The sequence below is a fragment of the Electrona antarctica genome, assembly GCF_951216825.1.
Source record: "Electrona antarctica genome assembly, chromosome: 13".
Taxonomy (NCBI): Eukaryota; Metazoa; Chordata; class Actinopteri; order Myctophiformes; family Myctophidae; genus Electrona; species Electrona antarctica.
In genome coordinates this window covers 6,249,996-6,272,128 of record NC_136794.1, presented here as the reverse complement: position 1 = coordinate 6,272,128, position 22,133 = coordinate 6,249,996, and the positions used below count along the sequence as shown (strand labels likewise).

Genomic DNA, 22,133 nt, shown 5'->3' with positions numbered 1-22,133 from the left:
GATTAAAGTCAAAAGAGCTTTACCTTTGTCAACATCGCCCCCACGTGGCAAGTGCGACAGAATCAAATAACAGCATCAGTTTGTTTGTTTTTCCTGATATTTATTTCATATTCAAACAGGCATATAATTAACACAGCACCATCTTATTGTGTGAGCATGGGAGTATGAAAACTCTCCTGGGGTGCCATTTCTCATACCTTGCATCAAACCACCCCATTCAGACTTTTGAGTCTTGAGCAACTCTTGAGCAATTCACCACATCCAGTAGAACCACTATACACTCCCCCCCCCCCCTCTTCAATTTTCAAAGAGCTTTTTGAAGGCTGTGTTTATCTCCTGGATCATATCTGAGGTGGTAGTGGATCGGCCGTGTTGGTGGAATGCGTGACTGTTGCATTGCCTGGTCAGGGAGCAAGCCCCAAACGCTGCGATGATTGATGGATTTACACTGAAAGTTGGATGAGACAGATTTGTTCAAAGATTAGGAAGCATCCCAGCCAATATCTTAACGGCTTTTAAAATAATACAATCAATATACAATATAAGTACAACACTGTAAGACACTGTTCATTTATCAATTTGTAATTCAGAGGGCCATTTGGTTCCATTTATACACTCAGAGTATACTATACATTGCCAAACTAGCATATTGTTGCTGTCGGGAAGAAACCTCATAACTACATTTTTTTTTGGCATAAATCACTGTCAGTGCTATTGAACACCCTGTTGTTGAAAATATTGAACCAATGGAAAGTAGTAAAAAGTGCTTTGGACAAAACCCTCAAAATGTCTGCTAAATAACTGAGGGCCGATTCATACTCCTATTTTACCGCTGTTTCGGCGCTGTAGTGCCGAAATGATTTCGGCTCCTCAGAAATTTTCAGTAGCACCGAAGAGCCGACTTTAGGACGGTACCTGCCCCCCCCGAACCTCAAATGACGTCACACTGTAGGCTCTACAGAGCCGTTGCCGAACCGACTTTTATTCGGCTCTAAAATAGGAGTATGAATCGGCCCTAACTCCACCACCTCTCCCCCTCTCATGGAAGTAATTGAGAATACAAGGTTTTCTTAATTTCCTGAAAAAAATGTATATTTTTCATCTCCTAAAAAATGAACATTTTGGAGTTATGAGGTTTCCTCCCGACAGCAGAGATTTATAAAGTACAACACTGTAAGATCCACTGTGTTAATTTATCAATTTGTAACTCGAGAGGGTCATTTGGTTTCATTTATATACACTCAGAGTATACATACATTGCCAAACTAGCATATTATGTCTGTACCTTTTGTCGAGTCCTGCAGATGAAGAATAGGCCCAGTGTGCTAGCACACCTAGAGCTCCAGAGAGAAGATCACCTTGTCCTCCACATCGTCTCCCACTGCCCTCAATGCCGCAAAGGGTCACTGTAGACAAGGACACTTATCAGACAGTGATATTACATGCTTATTATATTAAGATATCACACACACACACACACACACACACACACACACACACAGTGTAAGCATGTAATATATATATTCTACGTGTTAATTGATTTCTCAATTGACAAAAATATTTAGCATGTAATATATTGAATGATGTCATTCAAAAAGTAAAAGAACTAAGGCTCATTTGAGGAAAGATCTCTCTACATAGATTAGCCACATTTTATGCACTTTATTCTACTTCTATGCTTTTATCACTGATGGGCCTGCAGCACAATTAAAAATGTCACCCATGTTACCTGTAATATGATGTGACAATTAAGTTTGATTCAGAGTCATCATAAACATTTGTTTTTTAATTTTGTATCTGAGCTGAAGTATTTAACCACTTGAACCCTATCATCCATAATGGAGGGAACATCAGACAGCCACGAATATCTGATCTACATGCTCACAACGCATCGGCTATTTTTGGCAAAGAAATTTGGTGTAGAGTAGACAGAAGAAAGCAGTCAAAGTGCAGAGCCAACTCATGTCCAGTTTACTATGGTTTATGGTTTAAAGTCTGGAGTTTAAACCATTCAGGACGGGAACCCCTTATGGTGTTATAAGCATTATGTTATACTTTAGCCATTGGAAAATAGCAGATCTACAAGCCCATAGCGTGGCACAGAGTGCCACGCTACGAGCTTGTAGATCTGCTATTTTCGAAAAATCGTGAAAATGTGGCGGCAAATCTTTGAATGTATATTCTTTCAGAGCGAACGTTTTTAACTCAAATCTTTGCTTCTGGGGGGGGGGGGGGGGGGGTCCCTGGAACAACATATTTTCAGATAGGGGTCGGCGGCCAATTACATATATTGTTGGGGGTCCTTGATAGGAAAATGTTTGAGAACCACTGACATAGAAACATGGGTTTTTCAGAAAACTGTTAGGATTTAGAAGACATTTGTAGAATAATTGTCCTCAGGTCTAAATGTTAAAGTGGTTGGATGTGGTGGATGCTGAGTACAAACCCTTGGTGCCATCCGTGATTACATCCTGTTCCCCTTTGAGCACCACAGTGACGTTGCCCATAGCTACACTGAGCTGCATGGCGCTCCTCTGATGATCATCGCTGTCCATAGGTTCTTGGTGCTAAAACATTGTCGCTCGCTCGCACACACACACACACACACACACACACACACACACACACACACACACACACACACACACACACACACACACACACACACACACACACACACACACACACACACACACACACACACACACACACACACACACACACACACACACACACACACACACACACACACACACACACACACACACACACACACACACACAGTTTGAATGCAGGATGTTGCTGTTTATTAGTCCCATGTTGAATTTAACTGAGAAACCCACTAGGGTTGTCATGAAATTTTACTTGATTAATGATGATTAAGTGCCACCCCCAATTGCAGCCCTTTTGTGACATATATTCATATTTTTAATTCATCATTTTAATGCCAAAAGAAAAATCCACGATTTACACACTATATCTCATTTTGACAGGGCAAGACTATAGTATTGGGACAATCAGTCCTGATGGTGGCGGTAACGTCACCATTGTGCCGATTCTGACCAAAAGGAGCGAGTGAACGATGACCACATCCGGTTTGGATCAAAATATCCGGTAGTAGCTTTGCTAGTGTGCCACAATGAAAGATGTCCGGAATGCTAAGCTATCATCGTCTTTTTCATAACTAAAGGTGGCCTTACACTAGCCGATAATCGGGCATTTTTGACGCTCGGGGGGTGCCCGACCGCTCAAAGCGCGATCGGGATCGGCCCGATCAACATCAAGAATGTTTGATATTTGCTCTGCCCCGCTCCGATTATCCTGTAGTGTGTGGTGCTATCAGATTTCAGATTGAAAAAAATCGGCTAGTGTAAGGCCACCTTAAGTCAAATTAAGCTCTAATCAAGCCCAAAACATCGCATTTTACGCAGCGATGCATGCGCGATCATGCGCGTGCGTGATCGACCATGCACGCGCGGATTTCGGCCGGTTTTAGGAACATTACATCGCTACATTAAGGTCCCGATTAGGCTCCCGATTGACAGCCCGTCAAATCCGTCAACGGGATATCTGGATTTATTGATTAAATCCGTCAATTCCGTCAACGGGAGTCTAAGGGTTTTAATGTCATTCAGTTAATTGTGATTAACGATTTAATTGTGTTTTTGGTTGGAACATACAAATTACATTTATTTTTGCCTTTTTTTGTGTGGCTTTTGCCTTTATTTTATATATTCTATGGAGGGACAGACAGTAGGCTGACAGGAAACGGGGAGAGAGATGGGGGGGAAGACATGCAGTAAAGGCCGTCGGGATCGGGAGTCGAACCCGCTGCACACTGCCAGACCACTGAGCCATGGCCCAGGCCTTATTTTTGCCTTTTAAGGTAGTTTCAGACGGTAATTGACTGACGCGCCTTTGTTAATAATTATTTTTCAATGAGATTATTTTTGACGTGAGGAGGAAGTTAAGGGTCGTTGTCCGTTGACTTGACGCAAGCGGGCGCAGTCCCGTGAAATTGTCGCGCGCATGCTCATTTCGTGCACACGCCCGTGGGCGGCTAGAACTGGATTGTGGTCAGCTTTTTTTTCATGTGGCGCGTCTCGCGGCCCTCATGAAAATAGCAGATCTATAAGTTCTTGAATATTTATGCACATGTTTTAAGCAGATTTTATACAGATGAATGGAAACGATTCTGAGATGATTATCATTTTTTGCATAATCGTCAAATAACCACGATTAAGCTATTATGTAATGTAATAAGACCCACCAGTGCCTCGTATAGTCGCGTGAACTCCATGAAGTTAGGTGTAAGAATGCCCTTCTGGTACCCTTGAATGACAGATGGCTGCTGTGAAACTAGCCATAATCCATCCTGTTGAAGAAAAACAAACAAACCACTCACCTACACTGTAAAATGAGTCCAACGCTTTAATGTTTGCCATTAAAATACAATCTCTTCCACAGCCAATAATTTAACAAGATGAGGACTTACTGCATCAATAACTATAGGAATATCTCTTGCTTTTGTCTTCTCTATTACCTCCTAAAAAGGGAGGAAAGTTTCAATTGAAGATGATTAATGATCAGAAAATTACAAACAAAATACATACTTGACATTTGATCGTCTAACCAGGTGCTCAAAATGCTATTGCATTTGTCAAATAGTTGCTGAAAATGTAGACAGACAAAACACAGTGGAAAATTAGTGTTTGATACTGTAGGTATATTTCACATGCCTTGGCTGTTTTCAGGACTGCGTCCTCCCTCCCTAGTCCTGGACCGACCACCAGGCTGTGTAATCTTGGGAGCCATTTCTCGATCTCCTCCACTGCATTGGGGCTGTCCCTATATAAATAATACACAAATGTGCCACAAAGAGGATGTTTTACATGCATACAGCATCATGGGGTAACAGCTCACTTCCATGTTAAGCTCTGATTTGGATATGGATATGGTACAGTATCTCCATACCGTATCACATCATTAATCCTACTATACTTATACTATACTGGTCATGTTTTTAACATGTTTTTAACATGACCAGTTGGCAACTGAGCAAGTGAGCATTAAGCACACCATGAATAACAAAAGTAAAACAAGAAAGAAAAATACCGGTATATAATTCACGTCTCAATATCCCAGACATTTTGTATAAAGCAGGCATATGGTGTTTACACCTACAGTACTCTGAATATTTGAATATGTGGAATAATACAATTGTTGTGTTCATGTATACTGTATATTGTAGTTGAAAAATAAAAAGCATACTCACAGTACAGGATGGACTATGAGCTCAGGGCTGTATGACTTGATTACAGTTGCAGCATCCCTGGTGCAGAATACATGAGACAGATCAGCACCCTATAGAGAGAGCAAAGACACAATGTCACTATACTACACTTATAATAAACTAATAAGAACGGATGAAAATGTTAAAGGAACACTATCATGCCTCTGATGTGCAATGTGCATTTCAGTACATTTTTAAGAACATCCAGTGACATCACTGGAGCAAACCTTTCAGCACAACTTCAGCTGCATTTAACAGACACAGAAGACTGCTCAGTTTTATACCCGTTGAGTGATACATTAGCCCTACAACAAGTACACTGTGGAGGGGATATATAATGTACAGATAATGTTAAAGCGATGATAAGTAAGTAGACATGTGGCCCATAGGTCTCTTGTTTCTGTAGCTTGAGGTAACTTGATGTACAAGTCAACTACATTCCCTTGGATATGACTAGTATGTTACATGGACAATACAAACCCAATCGAACCCTTCTTTGGAACGACTCTGCCGAGAATTTAACCCAACCTCCTGATCTCAGGGCAGACACTAACCACAGTGCCACCGAGCTGAATACTTTATTAGTCAGAAATGCAAACAGCACAAGATACAGTCAGACCTTTGGGCTAAAAGGATAAGTGTAGCTAGTGTAGTAATGTTGAAAGCCATGATAGTGTCCCTCCCTTTAATGATTGTTCAAGCTTGAAAATGATGTGCATTTACCACTTTTAGTGCAGAGATGGCAGCAAAGTATGGCGCTCCTGTGTACCTGACATGACAGACAGAAGAGGGAAAGAACTAAGAACAAGGCTCTATAGAGAATCAACACATCATTTAAAATGCACTCCTATTGCACAACGTACTCTTGGCAACCGCCAATGATCCCAATTCTTCCATCTTGACCCTTGTGCTTTTTTGATGTCAGTGGAGGGATGATACTCTTCACCAGTGAAAGGATGTCATCATCCATCCCTCTGTGCCCCTTGGAGCCAAAGCTGTAGTAGCGATCAATGACTGGGAGAAACACAGTGAGAGATTAAATTTAATTCCAGCTGAGGCTGATGATATACTACTGTACATAGGCCCAGTTCAGAATTCATATCTGGTTGTATCCAGATATATCCAGCTCGTGTCTATATCCATCCAGTTGAGATAGATTGCTGTTGCACCTTAAAATGGAATGTGTCTCAACTGTGTTTTAGTGTCCACTTATTTGCTCAATATGCAAATAATCATGCTCAAAAACAGTCTTCCACCAGGCAAACCGAGTCGCTCAAGATGTTCCATGCACTCTTGATAAATAAGACTATCCCCTTATGTTTTTGCTTAAGCCATTTTTGAGATAGACTTAATGCAGATACCTGTCACCTGTTGTATAAACTTACCCACATGGTGTTAAGAATAGCTTGTGCTGAACCACCTCCGCTAAATACAAATCTGATGCATTGTAAATAACTTAATCTTAAGTGTTTTTATTCCCTCTGGGCCCGTCTGGGGGCCTCTATAGTGTTTTCTCAAGAGCCTTTTTGGAGAACGTAAGTCCCTGTTTAAAACAAAGAGACGTCATTCTCACAGGAACATTAAGCTATCCATATAAATATCTAGTGAAAAGATCCACTGCTCAATTGAATTACTTGACAAAAGAAAAAGAAAGATGCAAGCTGCTGCAGTGAATCTTTAGGACTTTCCAAAGTTTTCAGGCATTGTAGATAACGCCACCTAACCAACATTTACAAACCTTTACAGGCAAAGACTAGCCAAAATGTGCCGCATGCAATGTTATTGAATATAGGATGCACTTGGTGACAGGGACACATTTGTGTTCCCACTACACTACATAATGTGTATTATGTGTCGTATCCCAATTTTCTCCCAATTTGTCAATGCCCCTGTGTACTGGGTCTTGGTGGAGGGTTACTCCATATGCCTCCTTTGATTTGCCACTTATCACATGGCAGCACTGAGTTTCACAGGGAGAGCATAACACATGCCCAGTGACTCAGACACTTTGACCAACCAGTAGGAGTTAATAGAGCAACAAAAAGGACACAATCCTTGGCGGCTTCCCATCTGTGAACTCTGCAACTGTTTGATAAAGCACCCAGCCAGAGGCACCACAATTGAGAATCTAACGCCCGGTTCTCTGCCGTAGTAGTGGGCAAGTGCTTTACCTCTCCACCACCCAGAAGATACCAAGACGCCTTGAGGAAAAACCAAGACTGTTCAGACCTGTGTTTAAAGCTTGCAGCCAGAGTATCCAAGATGCATTTTAATGCCTTGTCTGAGCCGGCCCATAGTGTCTACTGCACTGAGAAACCACCCCAAAACAAAACAAAGAAAGAACCTCACGCAAAACACAATTGTAGGTCTGCTGTAGCAGAGCAATGGCTCTATCGTGTTTGCCAATATTGTGGATATATCTTTTGAGGTCTCCATCTTGAGGCTCCAACAACATCACAGAAAAAAACGAATACCTAATGAATTGGGATCTGGGTTGAACTGTTGACTTTGTTGGTTCAAATAATCTGCCGGGGTTGAAGGACGTCGGTGATGATGACTGGACTGGCCACGTGTACAAGAGGGAGAGGCACTGGTGGAGTATACAGGGGCACTGGCGGAGGGGGGAACCGTCCTGGACGCTGCTGCCTCTGCCGGGGGAGCAGAGCTGGCAGGGGAGATGCTGGAGAACATCTGGCCAAGCATCTGCAGCATTTGGAGCTCCCTGGCGTGCTCGACCTCTCTCCGACGGTCCTCCGCCCGCAGACGCTGCTCCTCCATCCGGTAGAAGCACTCCTCAGCCTGGGCGCTCTGCTCCAGGAACTGCTCCATTAGCTTCTCCATGGGGAAGTTTGCCCGCCGCTTCCTCTGCCGTTTCGGTTTGCCGGACGACAGACTACTGACTCCCTGGCCACCGTTCTTGTTTTGCCTCAGTGTTCCACCTGTAGTTAAAAGCATCCGAAATAGTAAATTATTAAAAATGTCTAAATCAGGTCTGAACAGTGCATTTTGTTTTAACAGAATATAATAATAGAACTGGTATTATATGGACACAGTTTGTGCACTCACCATTGTTCCCCACTGTCACTTTAACGGGAATAGGAATGGGAACACTTGGATACTCCAGCTTCACTTCGGTTTCCGCAGGAATGGGACATTCTCCCATGGTCTCCGAGTATGTATCCTGAGCATCATCTCCATCCTCATCCGCGCCATCCCCCGTCTCATCGCCACACGCCCCGCTGTCAATGAACTCCTGGGGGTCAATCGCAGGTCGGTTGCTTAAAATCCGTTCCATCGTGTCGTAAAACTTACATATCTTGTGATACTGCCCGTTGTTCCGTAGATTACCTTCCTTCGCTAGCAAATATTGCCTCTTGAGGCTCTTAATCCGCACGCGGCACTGGTCCGAGGTCCTCTCGAAGCCCATCACCCCCAGCCTCCGCGCGACATCTCGGTAGACAAAGCTGTTTCGGAAGTTTCCGTCCAGCGCTACCTGGATGTCCTGCTCCCCCCAGATGTTCAGCAAGGTTCTGGTCTCTACATCCGACCACAGAAAACCCCGCGTTGTATTTGCATGCATATTTAGTCCGATCGGTCCAAAAGTAAGGTCGCCTCGTAACAAACAGCAAAGCAAGCCAACTAGATAGCAAATGGATCAAATGTTGACACACTGCGGATATGATGATGATGGACGGCTGATACGGCGGTTTGCTGCCCCGTTTTTGCTAACGTTCATCACAGCCGCGATACTCGCCCCTCCGGTATACTCCAAATAAACTATTGGATCGTCCAACTTTGTGCCACCTATAGCAATCAGTATTCCCAGCTTTTAAATATAAGCAATTTCCTGTACTGTAAAAACTATTCGTATGCTAGCCAGTGTCTAGAACCTTTATCATCTACGTCAAAATACGTTCTTTGGGTGACATTTAGCCGTCAAAACTGACCTGGGACCTGTAGCCCCGCCCACAACCCGACGTCTAACTATGAGTGGATCAAATGCCAAACTGACCCCAGTTCAGTGGTCTAAACCTCATGTGGTATTGCTCCGCCCACATCGTCCATGCTGCCTGCTAGGGCATCTGCCCGAGGTCCTAGAGAGACAGTTCCTTCTTGTTGTTATTATTTTGTCCCCTGCACTGAAATGCTAAATGCCCAAAAGATTTGTTGTGTGTACAACTTTTAGAAGCAACGATATTAAACGTCGCGGAATAACTATGATTATCTTAACGCCGTTTATACTTTACCTTCGTTATTATTCACATAGACCAGTGTTACAACAATCGACAGCGCAACTGTGATGAAGCAAAAGGCGACCATTTGAGTCGCTGCTTGCGGCATTCTCTCTCTGCCTTTCACTTTTCCACCTCACTATTATTATGTCAACCACAACAACCACCTCATTCATTTCTATGCCAACCCGGATCCTTCTTACCTAAACTGGCTCTGCGTGTCACCGCTGAGAACAGGACAATGTTCTTGATCATGAGCTTATTATTTTTGTCCTGTGCAACACAGGAAGAAAGCTTTGATATTTACTGGAATTCAATTGGTTGGAGCAATTAAAGGTACATGGACACATTTTGTAGTAGGCTATTTCTCTCTACAAGAGTAATGTTTTTTGCATAGTTAATAATAATATGTTTCTGTCATATTTCGTCAGTGGCTGAATGAAAGTGTTTTACTTGTTTGGTTTGTTCATCTTTATTGTGCTTGTTGCAAGTTGCAACGTGTAATAAAACTTTTTTTCCCTTTTTTTTTCACAGTGAGTGAGACTAGTGTAGGTTTGGCATTGTGTAATAGAACGGTGGATTGTGTCGAGTACAAGAAAGAACACAACAATCCGCTCATCCGGGCGACCCCGGTGGGACAAATCGCACGTACCACTTTGCTAACCAAAGAGATTGTACTTTTTGACTCACTTCCCGTTTCACCTCAATACTTTTTTGAAGTTCACGTCTGACTGCAACAAGATGAGCCACTCTGGATAGCAGTAGTCAGCTTTCTTCTAGCTTCATTGTTATTTTGTAACCTCCATATTTTAAACTCGGAACAAATGTCGGATACGGTACCGTAAACAATTCGTTTTTTGTTCTGATGGAGTTTTATGAACGCAACGTCAAGTTGACTGGCTAAAAGGACTTGTTGATCTTTTAACAACACCCCCGAATTGAACCACCAAAGAGCACCAAACATGCCCGAGATGTCGAAGATGAAGAAACCCGACGTGAAGGTGGTGATTCTGGGAGACATGAACGTCGGGAAGACGTCTCTGCTCCACAGGTACACGGAGAGGAAGTTCAAAGACACCATCAGCACCGTCGGAGGGGCGTTTTACCTCAAACAGTGGGGTCCTTACAATATCTCGATTTGGGACACTGCTGGTAATGCTCGCTTTTTTCTAAATATTGTTAGTTTTATTGTGTCACATTGTGTGTGTGTGTGTGTGTGTGTGTGTGTGTGTGTGTGTGTCCCTGGCGTGGTTTATTATATAACTTAACTGTCCTCCTGAGGGTTTGTACACAGTAAAACTCCTCGTTTTACATAGTAAGGGCAGGTTCCATAAATACTCTCAAGAGTTTGGGTCCATTTGGAGTTGGGTTCCACTTCCAGGCATTCCCACACTCAGAGATAACATTTATCTCAGGATTTTAAGCTTTGGCATGACTCATGACATGAGACTATAAACTTCAGCCCAATGCTGAGCAAATTGCTCTCTCAGAAGAACCAGGTATTTTCACTACACTTGTTTTCTAGTACGGTAAATAGGTTATAGCCTACACTACAAGTATACAGTTTAATTTGTAATATGTGTAAATAATAAATATATGAAATCACTGTATACAATTTGAACAACAACAACAGAGTGTAGACCCCTGCCAAGGCCTGAAAATCTCCCCAGGCCAGTGCTCTTTTGAAAGGCCAAACCTAGCCCTGAAACATGACTGTCATGAATAATCATGTGAACCATGGCTAGGCCAAACCTAACCATAACCTTAACCTCAACCGTAAAGCAGGAAACTGCAATGTTTGTCGGAAAGTTCAGTTATCTCAGCTCTGCAGGAACCCAGTTTTGCTGATGGTGACACTGGGGGAAAAGTCATGGGGTCACTTTACACTGTTTGTGTATGCTCTGGAGGAGCATACACAAACAAATTCCAGGCAATCAATCCGGCTATTAGTTTTGAGATGTTTGTCTCACTCTACTACACAAACTTCATTTGTGAATGTGTGCATTGGATACAGAACAATCGGATACGTTGAGGTCACTTAGCTCTGATAAACAACATTATGTTGGGAATGGGCTCTAGCCAGGTGTGTGAGTAAAGATGCCGACCACACCAAATCGAATTAATTTGTCCAGCACCTTAGAATATCATATTAAGCTAAGCTCATATGTAGCCAATGCTTTCCCAAATACTGGTGGCTGGTGTTTACACACAGTGGTTAGATGAGTGTGACCACCACTGACCAGTGACATAATATAGGGCAAAGTGGAAGTAATGTCAGATCTCCGCAATCTGTTTTCCAGAGTTACCCAATCATTTGCCATCATCCCCAGATATACTGTATATATCCCCACTATTGCAAAACGATGTATTTTTTCATCCGTTGCAAAGAACAAGTTTAGAGCCAATGTGTACAAATAGCCTTAAGGAATATAAAGTTCACCACTGTTCACCTTTCCCCCTGACATTGTGTAAATATTTTACAGTGGACCGTCCCAAGTAAATATTAATCTTGGTTAAAAGTGTGGTCGGACTCACACAGTGTATTACAAAGATAAGGGGCTCCAGTGAGTCTGAGTTCCATAAACCCTATGGCCTCAAATGCTCCTGTGTTTCTTGTGGGTTACAGAAATGTTGCATCAGCACTGAATCATTAAAGTTAAAGGAGCTATCAGTACAGGGATTAAACTATGTGACGATGGCCATTATGCGACCTGTCCTAACGCGTTTGTGACATTTTCTGCAGAATTTCCTTTTCCTTTCTTTTGACAGTAGAGCGTTGTACTCCTTTTACTCACCGATAAAGCGCTCTGAATGAGGTTCAGTATGTGATTTCTGCGGAAGTTGAATAGTCTTAGTAGCTCAGGGCCTTTCCACTCTGTTTCTCTCATCAGTCACATGATCAGTCACATTACATGGCTGTGATAGGAACACTGGCAGAACCTGACTTCACGTCATGCTTTTAACCTTTTTGTCTTCTCCACACTCACCCGTTGACAATGAATGTAGCACAGTTCTGTTCCAAAGGATGACTAATGCATATATTAATAAGATGGGCCAGATTTGTGCGGTTGACTTTTGGTTTCCGTAACATCTCTCAACTAATTCCCCCCTATTTTAATGGACGCATTATCACCTGGCTATGTCACGTCATGGTCAGCTGTGTTTCACAATAGCACCAGTGTATGGCGTGAGGACCCTTCACAAACATTTCCCTAAAAAAACAACCCTTTGTTCCATTTCCCTGAAAGAGACCAAGAGACCATGACTTGAAAAGGTTGCCCCCATACAGAAGGGTGACGCAGACATTTCATCTGTATAGCTCAAAGGAATGTTACCAAAGTTCTACATTATCAAAACGGCACGCAGACTGGTCATTCTTTTATTCACACACTGTACCCTCAGGAATCTTGGCTGCATATGTCATCAACAAAGGTTCCCTTTGTTTCACAGCTGCTCATGGTCTCTACTTTTCTTTTCTACTTTATGGTTTACAGCATTTTTGTATTTCTGATGAACAGAACAATGTAAACTTATTTTCTTCTTTCTCTTTTTCTGAAGAACAATGTAAACTTATTTTCCTTTGTCCATGGTTCTAAAGCGTCATTGTGATTTGTATAGTAGGTGTGTTTCCCACACCGTCACACACGCCATTTGGTTACATTTGTACAGTCAATATAGTAACACCGATGTGGCTGTGTTGTTATTCCATGGTGTTACAGCTGGAATCCTTTTGAAAATATGTGTGTGCCTTGCCCTTCTTATGATTGCATGTGCCTATTGAGTTTGAATGGTCAGTTGTCATCAGGGCATTACTAATAGCTACCTCTCTACTCCCAGGCCGCGAGCAGTTCCATGGGTTAGGTTCCATGTACTGTCGAGGTGCAGCGGCCATCATCCTCACCTACGATGTCACAAACTGGCAGAGCCTGGCCGAGCTGGAGGAGCGGTTCCTTTCCCTGACTGACACCGCCAATCACGACTGCATCTATGCTATAGTCGGCAATAAGGCAGACCTCACAGACCCCAAGGCCCATTTGGCCACAGCTGGGGCCATGGACGACCACGCTAAGAGCGAGGAGGAGAGGACAGAGCCGGAGATTCCCTCTTCCTGCCCCACGCCCCCTGCCTCCCCCACCTTCCTCTCGGCGGTGAAACAGGTTAGCCGTGACGACGCGGTGGCACTGTACGCAAGGATACTGCGTTACAAGGGCCTGGACGAAAAGACCAGCCTACCCGCCGAGAAGATATGCTTCGAGACGAGCGCCAAGACTGGGTATAACGTGGACCTTCTGTTTGAGAAACTGTTTGACCTGGTGCTGCCTTCCATCCTCAGGAAGAGGAATGAGAACCATGGATCTCCCACCGTTAACCTGGAGGAGTGCAGCGGGGTGAACGGCAAGCGGTCCAAAGCCTCCTGCTGCGCCTAGGGCCTGCCGAAGGTCTCCCATGAGTGGCCATGAACAGAAAGGTGACTGTTATTTTAAAGTTTCATCTACAAGTTGCTATGGTCACAAAGAGATACTGAGATTGTGATTCTTGGTGAGCTTGTGTTGAGAGATCAGTTGTATTGGCTATACTGTGTACGTGCACACACACACACAGTTGAAGCTGTCAGACAATCAATGCTCAAAAGCAATATAGTGTTTTATCATCTGCAATGATATTTGAAGGATTGCAGCTCTGGGAGATGCAGGAAATAACTTAATGCTGGCATACAAATTTGTACATTTTTGAAACCTTTCCATGAAATGGATAGAAGCTGCTTTTACATAATGTGCAGCACAGGGTCCTGTGTGTCTATGATCAATCACTACTACTGATACACTTACATTGATACACATCAGTCAATCACTGCTATTAGAGTTTTGAAATGAGAATGTTACTAATGTTATTGACCATATTTGCACATTGGCTATTTTCTCTTATGTCGTACTCCGAGGTGGGGTTACAAATAATTTATGACATAATAAAAATGGCTGCCATGTGAATATTGTCAATTTATTATTATAGCACTAATTGTTAACCTGAGATGCGCGTTGTATTGTGTAAAGTAGTCCTATTTTAAGGATTCCTTAATGCATAAAAATCACTTTGTTTGCTTTTATGATTCATTACTTGCTGTGATATTGATCCTTTACATTTCATTTGCACATAATCTGCACTGTAAATGTATTGAACTACTCATTGTAAATTTCAGTGTTGATGTTTTCTTTTTTTTTTTAAAGATGCTACGATAATAAAGATTTTTATTTTGAAATCCCATGACGCAGTTGTTTAGCAGCATGTGAGATCATTAGCAACAAAGAGCAGCAGTCAAGTGAACACAAATCCCATTTAATTTGTTAATTACAGTATAATGCTTAAAACAATGTCACTCAAGGCAATTGGCCCGACTTCACTCTTTAATCATTAAACAGTCTTCAAAGTTGAATCTCAAAAGGAACATGGAGTAGAACAATTGACCTACTTCTGAGAATTGTAAGCCACAACACTGCTGATATGAAGGCAAACATTTGCTGTGATCAAAACATTAGCGTCTGAACTTTGATCAGGGCTGTGGTGGCTGTTTACATTCTGTACTGTTGGCAGATTCAACTGTTATACCTTGTACAATAGTGTCCCATGGCAAAAAAAAAGATCTACAAGCTCACATTGTGTCATAGATCAACTATTTGTGATATGGGACACCATAGTACAACTGGGTTACCAGTAGCAAAGGGGAGAATACAATTACGTGACATATTGGACAAAACAAGTTCATTTAGCAGATATAAATACAGAAAAAATTAATCAGTGCATTTTGTGTGGCCAAACGATACAATGTAAGAAGTAAACAACATACATGATTTAGAAATAACTGAATACATCACAAAAATTAACATCGATTTCAAGTGGGTCTATTTAATCGTATAAAAAGGTTAGACTTTGTACAAATATTTGAAGGAAAGAATAATACTGTTTAGTGTTTATACTCTATTATTTAAGACATCAAGCCAGGCATAATTTACAATCGGTTGAGGAGCAGTGTTAGTGGCATTGTTGGGCAATATACCGTCCCCAAACAAGAAAACCATTTAGAAAAGTTCTAACTGAAGCTGTGCACACACACGGGCATCTTTGGTTCAGCTGTAGTGTATGTTTGATCTTTTAATACAATGATGTACTGTATCATATCTGAGGTAATAAGTTAAAAAAAATAAGCACCATTTCAAATACAACAAAAATACACTTTATTTTTTCCGAATGCTGTTATGATGGGATTGTCATCTGCTTAAAAATGGGGGGGACTTTTCCCTCATAGCCAGAGGCATGGTATCATATTTACATAGGGGGGGGGGGGGGTAAGATAAGTATATCAATCACCCTCTGTTGCTTCTGTCTACATTATGGAGAGAGAAAACTGTCATGCGATCCATGTTTAGTTTACGGCTTCTTCCCGGTGGCATTGTTGAAAAGGCGGCGTTACAATTTCAATTACAATTTATACAATTTACAATTACAAGTGTTGTAATTGCTGTTGAAGCGAGTCTCGCTCACAGGTTCTTCATGCAGACCTGACAGCGGCTGATGCGCGAGAGGAGCTGGCCTGCTTTGAGGGTCTCTGACGTCAACTCAGTCTGGAAGGACTGGTCTATGGAGGTCAGCCAGAAGCTCTGCTTGTTCAGAAAGTAGTGGCATGTGCCTTTGGCCCCGTTGCACTCGATAAACGGTGCCGTGCGGAAGTCTTCCAGGCAAGAGCCGGGCGATGACAGAGACTGGCCGCCTCCTTCATCTCCGGCTGCCGTGTGCTGTGAGACCAGGGACAAAGACAAGGAATCAATTATTTCATACAGAAAGATGGGTCTTCCTGCTTTCTTTGTCGCACCTCCAGCGGTGCCATGGCGGACTATGCAGCGTGGCAGCGGTGGCCGAACGGTTTGCGGAGCGGTCTTGATACCGGAAGGTCGCCAGTTTGTATCCCCGGACCGGCACGTTAAAATTACCACTGCTGAAGTGCCCTTGAGCAAGGCATTGAACCACTACCATGAAATGTTCTATGAGCAGGGCCTGGCTGTAAACAAGTATCTGATGCTTAGTCCAGTTACCCTGGGTAAATATAGTAACTTTGCTTTGCTTTGCTATGCATGGCAGGGGCGTCCTCTGTCTTCCCTGAGCCAAGCCTAAGATATCACGTAAGCCATAAATGTATACTTTCCAAAAATGGTTTAGATTCCCTATTTCTTTGCAAATATTAGTAGATTTCTTCAGATTTCCCACCTATAATGACTTGCCAAAATAGTGAAGTCAGATTGAGTACTAACCTAATGCTGTTTCAACAATAGTTATCTTAAGCCTCATTATGCCAGTGAGTTTCACTTTGGGTCATTAATTGAATGAATTCCATGGTCAAAAAGGATGAGGGGACTTACCATAAGGAATGAATAACCAATCCACAGGCTCCGCCAGCCCACAGGACACTGAGGTATGGTGATGTCCTGGCTGTGGACCGCTATAGCAACCGACGGGGCTTCGCACACTGAGCAGCGGCTGATGTGCGGCACGATGGCTGTCTCTTCCACAGGCATCATGGGAAGAGGTGCAGTCGTCGACAACCAATAAGACTTATCATTTCGGCTGGCATAGTAGCATACATCTCCAGGGTTGCAGTACAGGAAGGGCATAGTGTTGAACTTTGGCAGGCAGGAACCAGCCAATCCTGAAAAACACCAGTCAGCATAATACTGTAACTCTAATTACACTCAGCAGTACACGTGTTGTGGTGAGAGAAAGTACCTTTTTGTGCTAAATGGTGCATTTATAGAGCGCCTTTATCCGAGGCGCTTTACATAGATTGTGCATTACATTCACCCACACATTCATACACCGATTGCGGCGGAAGCCATGCAAGTCACCAACCAGCACATCGGGAGCACTTTGGGGTTCAGTGTCTTGCCCAAGGACACTTCGACATGTAGACAGGAGGAGCCGGGATTCGACCGCCGACCCATGGATCATTGGACGACCTGCTCTACCTCCTGAGCCACAGTCGCCCCCAGTAGGCATATAAATCTTGAGAATCTTTCACACAGACATACCTAGATCCTGGTTGTGGGCCTTCTCCTGCCCCTCAAAGTACAGCAGACTGTACCCGTCCCACAGTTTAGACATGCCCACAGGGCACATAGGAATCTGTTCTGATTGGCTGTGCTTCACCAGCAGGTAGCCCACGCTGACACTGCGTCCGGCCATGCCCGTTCTCCCAGGGACACCAGGATGGCCACGGCGACCTTCAGGCACGGATTCAGAAACAAAATGGATGTGTTTAGCTCAGGATTTGCATTGGATAGCCTAAATATATCCTAAATCAGACAATGATAATAAATAAGACAGTTTTCGATTTTTCAAAAATAGCAGACCTACAAGCTCGTAGCGCGCCACTCGGTGGCGCGCTATGAGCTTGTAGATCTGCTATTTTTCAATAGCTAAAGCATAACATAATGCTAACACCAAAAGGGGTTCCCGCCCAAAATGGGTTAAGTTCAGGATTTGCATTGGATAGCCTAAATATATCCTAAATCAGTTAAATGGAACATCATATGATTTATTTGGACAAACATAATATCTTTCTTTCATAACTGCCCTAAAAACCTGATGATATAAGGATGTCCCAATCACGTTTTCTGCTCCCGATGCTTCCGATCATTAGATTTTTATAGAACACTTGCCATATCACAACAGTACAATATCCAGTCTAATATCATGATACGGATCAAATATTGATACTAGGGATGTCCCAATTACGTTTTTTTGCTCCCGATCCGATTCCGATCATTTGAAAATTACGTGATCGGTCTTGATTTCCGATCACATGATCGGATCGGGACAGCCCTAGTCCACAAGTCTAGACTGATTATTTCATAATACTTCTAGACGCCTGCTCCATGTAGATAACTCTCATTTCCCAATCCTTAGTGCTTTACAATAACTCGCTAAAATAACGATCCAAACCCGGTGGTCACTGGCCTCCCCGCCTGAGCCTCTAAGTCTTTTAATCCAGCCTAGTTTCCCCTAATCCTACTAACTCCAGAGCACCAAACACACCTTCCAGGCCATCCAGGCCAGGGTGCCCCCCTTGTCCTGGTTCTCCTCGGAATCCAGGGGTACCTGGTCTACCTCCAATTCCTGGCATGCCCTTGAGCCCCTTGGGTCCGTGAAAACCTGTAGAGTTAGGGCGTATCGTTATATGTGGAATTCGTGGAACAGCTCAGACAGTTGAGTTCAACATTAAAGTATAATGTCCAGACAACTAACCTGGATCTCCATGGAATCCCAGCGGTCCATTTTCCCCTCGGACCCCTTCAGGTCCTCTGATACCGTGCGGTCCATTAGGGCCCCTCTCACCAGGGAGTCTTGGGGGTGTTGGGCGGAGACCTGGGGCTCCTGGGGATCCGGGTAAACCTGCAGGGATGAAGCAAGTGACTCGTCGTCATCATGTGATGATGAGTGGGAAAGTCTTAAATTCTTAACCCATTTTGACCTGAGATCAGATTCTAAAAATGTCTTCTACATCCTGACAGTTTTCTGAAAAAGCTATGTTTCTATGTCAGTCGTTCTTCGATTTTTCAAAAATAGCAGGCCTACAAGCTTGTGAGCTTGTAGATCTGCTATTTTTCAATAGCTAAAGCATAACATAATGCTAACATCAAAAGGGGTTCCCGCCCAAAATGGGTTAAAGTCTTTAAAAAAAAGCAGCAGAGAACCAGTGAGTGATCCGAGATCACATTGTTGGTATAATATCACATAAAGGACATTTACCTGTGGGCCCAGTGTCTCCTTTTGGACCAACTGGTCCCAAGTCCCCTTGGACACCAGGCCTACCAGGAACGCCCATCATTCCTTGTCCCCCTTTTATGCCTATAAGGAGAAAAAACAAAAAACAACTACAACAAATGCTTCAAAAGCCCTAGAGATTTGCAAACTCAGGTTCTCCCTACCCTCTGGAACGCTCTCCCCAAACACATCAGAGATGCCCCCTCACTTCCCACCTTCAAATCTGCACTAAAAACCCACCTGTTCACAATCGCATTTCCAAGCTGATGTGTTTTTAAAACTTGTTATATGCACTGTTTTATTGGTTTTATTCTTATAATTGTTTTTTCTAATAAAGTTGTCCTTTTTCTTGTTCCCCCCTGGCCCCAACACATGTAAAGCGTCTTTGAGTGTCATGAAAACTGAAAAGCGCTATATAAATCCCAGATATTATTATTATTATTAAACCCCTGGATGAGAAACTCTGCAATACTGTAACTATCTGCCCACGCCCCACAGGCTGGTTTGTGAATGCATCATGTAACAAGAATTTAGCGATCAGATAGGGATTCCCAAACTGTGGTGCGCGCACCCCCTCTCTAGGCCTAGGCGGGGGTGCGTGACATGAAAAGGCTAATGGTTAGCCTGACAATCAGTCTGAATTTTCAATTTGTTTCACGCCAGGACATATTTTATTTTAATGGTAGCGATTCAGGGCTGGAGCCAGCCTATGGTGTGATTTGCCAATTTGGTCCCATTCCTACACTAAATGGTAAATGGTAAATGGTGCATTTATATAGCACCTTTATCCAAGGCGCTTTACATAGATTGTGCATTACATTCACCCATTCACACACACATTCATACACCGATGGCAACGGAAACCATTGCAAGGCACCAACTAGCACATCGGGAGCAATTAGGGGTTCAGTGTCTTGCTCAAGGACACTTTGACAGTAACTCTGGGGGAGCCCGGGTTTGAACTGGCAACCTTGCGGTTGCCATCCAGGCACTCTACCCCTGAACCACCACCGCCCCTTTACACTCTCAGAGTTACACATTTTAAAGTGTACATTGTGGTCACAGAGATGTGAAACATCCTATTAATGGGAGTCCGTAGCCAAGGGCATACCAAACTGGAGGTCCTTGAAACTAAAAAATCTTTAGAATCACATGATGTTTAGTACCTTTCTTCCCAGACACGCCACTGGGTCCCCTGTATCCAAATTGACCTTGGTCTCCTTTGATTCCTTTACTGCCTGGGAATCCAGGGAAGCCATACTGCCCAGGAGAACCTTTATCAGCACGCAGAGCTTCCACACCAGGATGTCCTCTTGGTCCAGGGAACCCTGATGAATAAACCGTAAGTAACTGTCAATTACACATTTTACATTATCAAATCAACAAAATAAAGTGTATTATTTACTGTATATTGTCACAGTCTGTAAGTTCGAAACTGTTACCTTTCAGGAAATGGAAACCAGAACCTTTGTTCCAATGGATCCAATATTAGTTATTACTGTATTTAGTCACAAGCTCTTGTTAATACGTTTCATTGGTTAAATATTTATAAAACAGACAGACAGACAGACAGACAGACAGACTTAACTACATCCCTATTTTGGGCATGTCATTATAGGCACACTATAAAAAATAATGTTTTCTACATTTTTCAGCAATAGCAGATCTACAAGCAACGCGATGCACTGTGAGCTTTTACACAACACTGTGTACAAAATAGAGTACAAAATAGAGCATTAATGTGGTTAATGGTTAGCTGTGTGGTTAGGGCGCATACCACATACATGGGCTCGACCGATCTAATGCCTGACAAAGAGTCCCCGAGTTCGATTCCTATTTCCCAGCTGGCTTGACCATTTGCTACATGTCACTCCTCTGTGACATGCAGAGACACTTTATTTTTTGCTACGAACATACAAAATGAGCAGTCAATAATATAACCAGAAACACATGATAGTATTTCTGTATTAATTGTCCCCGCCAGGCCGAAAAGGCATGACCGAGACTATGGTTGGCACCCTGTCCGTCCGTCCGTCCGTCCGTCCGTCCGTCCATCCGTCATTCTGTCTGTGGACAGCTATTCTCCGGCACTGTTGGCTGGCTTGATGGCAGCAAAACTGTGCAGCATGGTCAAAGTCTATGTTCAGGATTTCAATAATTGGGTCTTATCAGTAGTACAGTCAGTGCTTACACATGGAAAAATTTTCTTTTTGCCACACACAGGGACAAGTTTTGCCACAGACACATTTCTCCTTGTACTGCTCCCCTACTCTCTATGTTTACTTGTACTACTCTCTACTCTCTCCCCCCTTTTCCCCTCACTGTATATGTTTCTTTTCCCTTTTTACCTCCATTATGATGAATTCCTGTTCTGTTCTTTGTCTATATAGAAGTGTCTATTTGTACGTCTCTAAATGTTTTGATGAATTGAACATGGTGGACCCTGTTGTAAACAAGTGCAATGCTTAATTGGGTCGTCCACTCACAGTTAACAGCCTTTGTATTGAGTTTGTGCTTGAAATGTACTGTAATTCTGCAAACTGTTAATACAATTTTCAATCAATCAAAAAAGTTTCCTGTCTCTCGCCACTGTAGCCTACCTATTCAAATAAAGGCCCAAAAGATAACATACTAAAAAAACAACAATATAAAAACAATGGTACTTAAAATAATGCAAAGAAGAGGGAGAGGGAGGGAGTTAATCCATTCCGCTTATTGAGACAGACAGACGGGGAGGCACGGGATGAGGGCTCCGGTCAGATATGATCTTTGTAATTATCACGGACCTGATGAGTACA

The 22,133-nt window shown here is 43.0% G+C and overlaps 3 protein-coding genes across 5 annotated transcripts in view; 1 reads left to right on the top strand and 2 right to left on the bottom strand.

The window, feature by feature from the left end:
• Positions 1-87: 87 nt before the first annotated feature.
• On the bottom strand, positions 88-9,782 carry naxd (NAD(P)HX dehydratase). Of its 3 annotated transcripts, XM_079518755.1 has the most exons (13): positions 9,541-9,720; positions 8,642-8,830; positions 8,360-8,546; positions 7,768-8,232; positions 6,157-6,307; positions 6,017-6,062; positions 5,276-5,364; positions 4,740-4,848; positions 4,496-4,546; positions 4,271-4,375; positions 2,447-2,567; positions 1,286-1,406; positions 88-448 (listed from the first exon to the last, which is right to left on the bottom strand). In XM_079518755.1, exons 3-13 carry the CDS (start codon positions 8,454-8,456, stop codon positions 298-300), a joined length of 1,506 nt encoding a protein of 501 aa, XP_079374881.1. In that variant the 5' UTR covers positions 8,457-8,546; positions 8,642-8,830; positions 9,541-9,720; the 3' UTR covers positions 88-297. The 3 variants fall into 3 exon arrangements, with proteins under 3 accessions (XP_079374881.1, XP_079374882.1, XP_079374880.1); XM_079518756.1 differs by lacking the exons at positions 8,642-8,830; positions 9,541-9,720 and adding an exon at positions 9,729-9,782; XM_079518754.1 differs by having other exon boundaries at positions 8,360-8,830.
• Positions 9,721-14,785, top strand: rab20 (RAB20, member RAS oncogene family). Its single transcript, XM_079518769.1, has 3 exons — positions 9,721-9,861; positions 10,060-10,677; positions 13,363-14,785. Exons 2-3 carry the CDS (start codon positions 10,488-10,490, stop codon positions 13,950-13,952), a joined length of 780 nt encoding a protein of 259 aa, XP_079374895.1. The 5' UTR covers positions 9,721-9,861; positions 10,060-10,487; the 3' UTR covers positions 13,953-14,785.
• A 53-nt stretch (positions 14,786-14,838) lies between these two features.
• col4a2 (collagen, type IV, alpha 2) overlaps positions 14,839-22,133 on the bottom strand; it is a 101,440-nt gene continuing 94,145 nt past the window's right edge. Inside the window, exons 42-48 of the mRNA XM_079518747.1 lie at positions 20,502-20,663; positions 19,321-19,419; positions 18,817-18,963; positions 18,607-18,723; positions 17,601-17,792; positions 16,935-17,221; positions 14,839-16,313 (exon numbers count right to left, since the gene is read on the bottom strand). Of these exons, the coding sequence (XP_079374873.1) occupies positions 16,059-16,313; positions 16,935-17,221; positions 17,601-17,792; positions 18,607-18,723; positions 18,817-18,963; positions 19,321-19,419; positions 20,502-20,663 (1,259 nt within the window). The 3' untranslated portion in view covers positions 14,839-16,058. The remainder of the gene's footprint in view (positions 16,314-16,934; positions 17,222-17,600; positions 17,793-18,606; positions 18,724-18,816; positions 18,964-19,320; positions 19,420-20,501; positions 20,664-22,133) is intronic.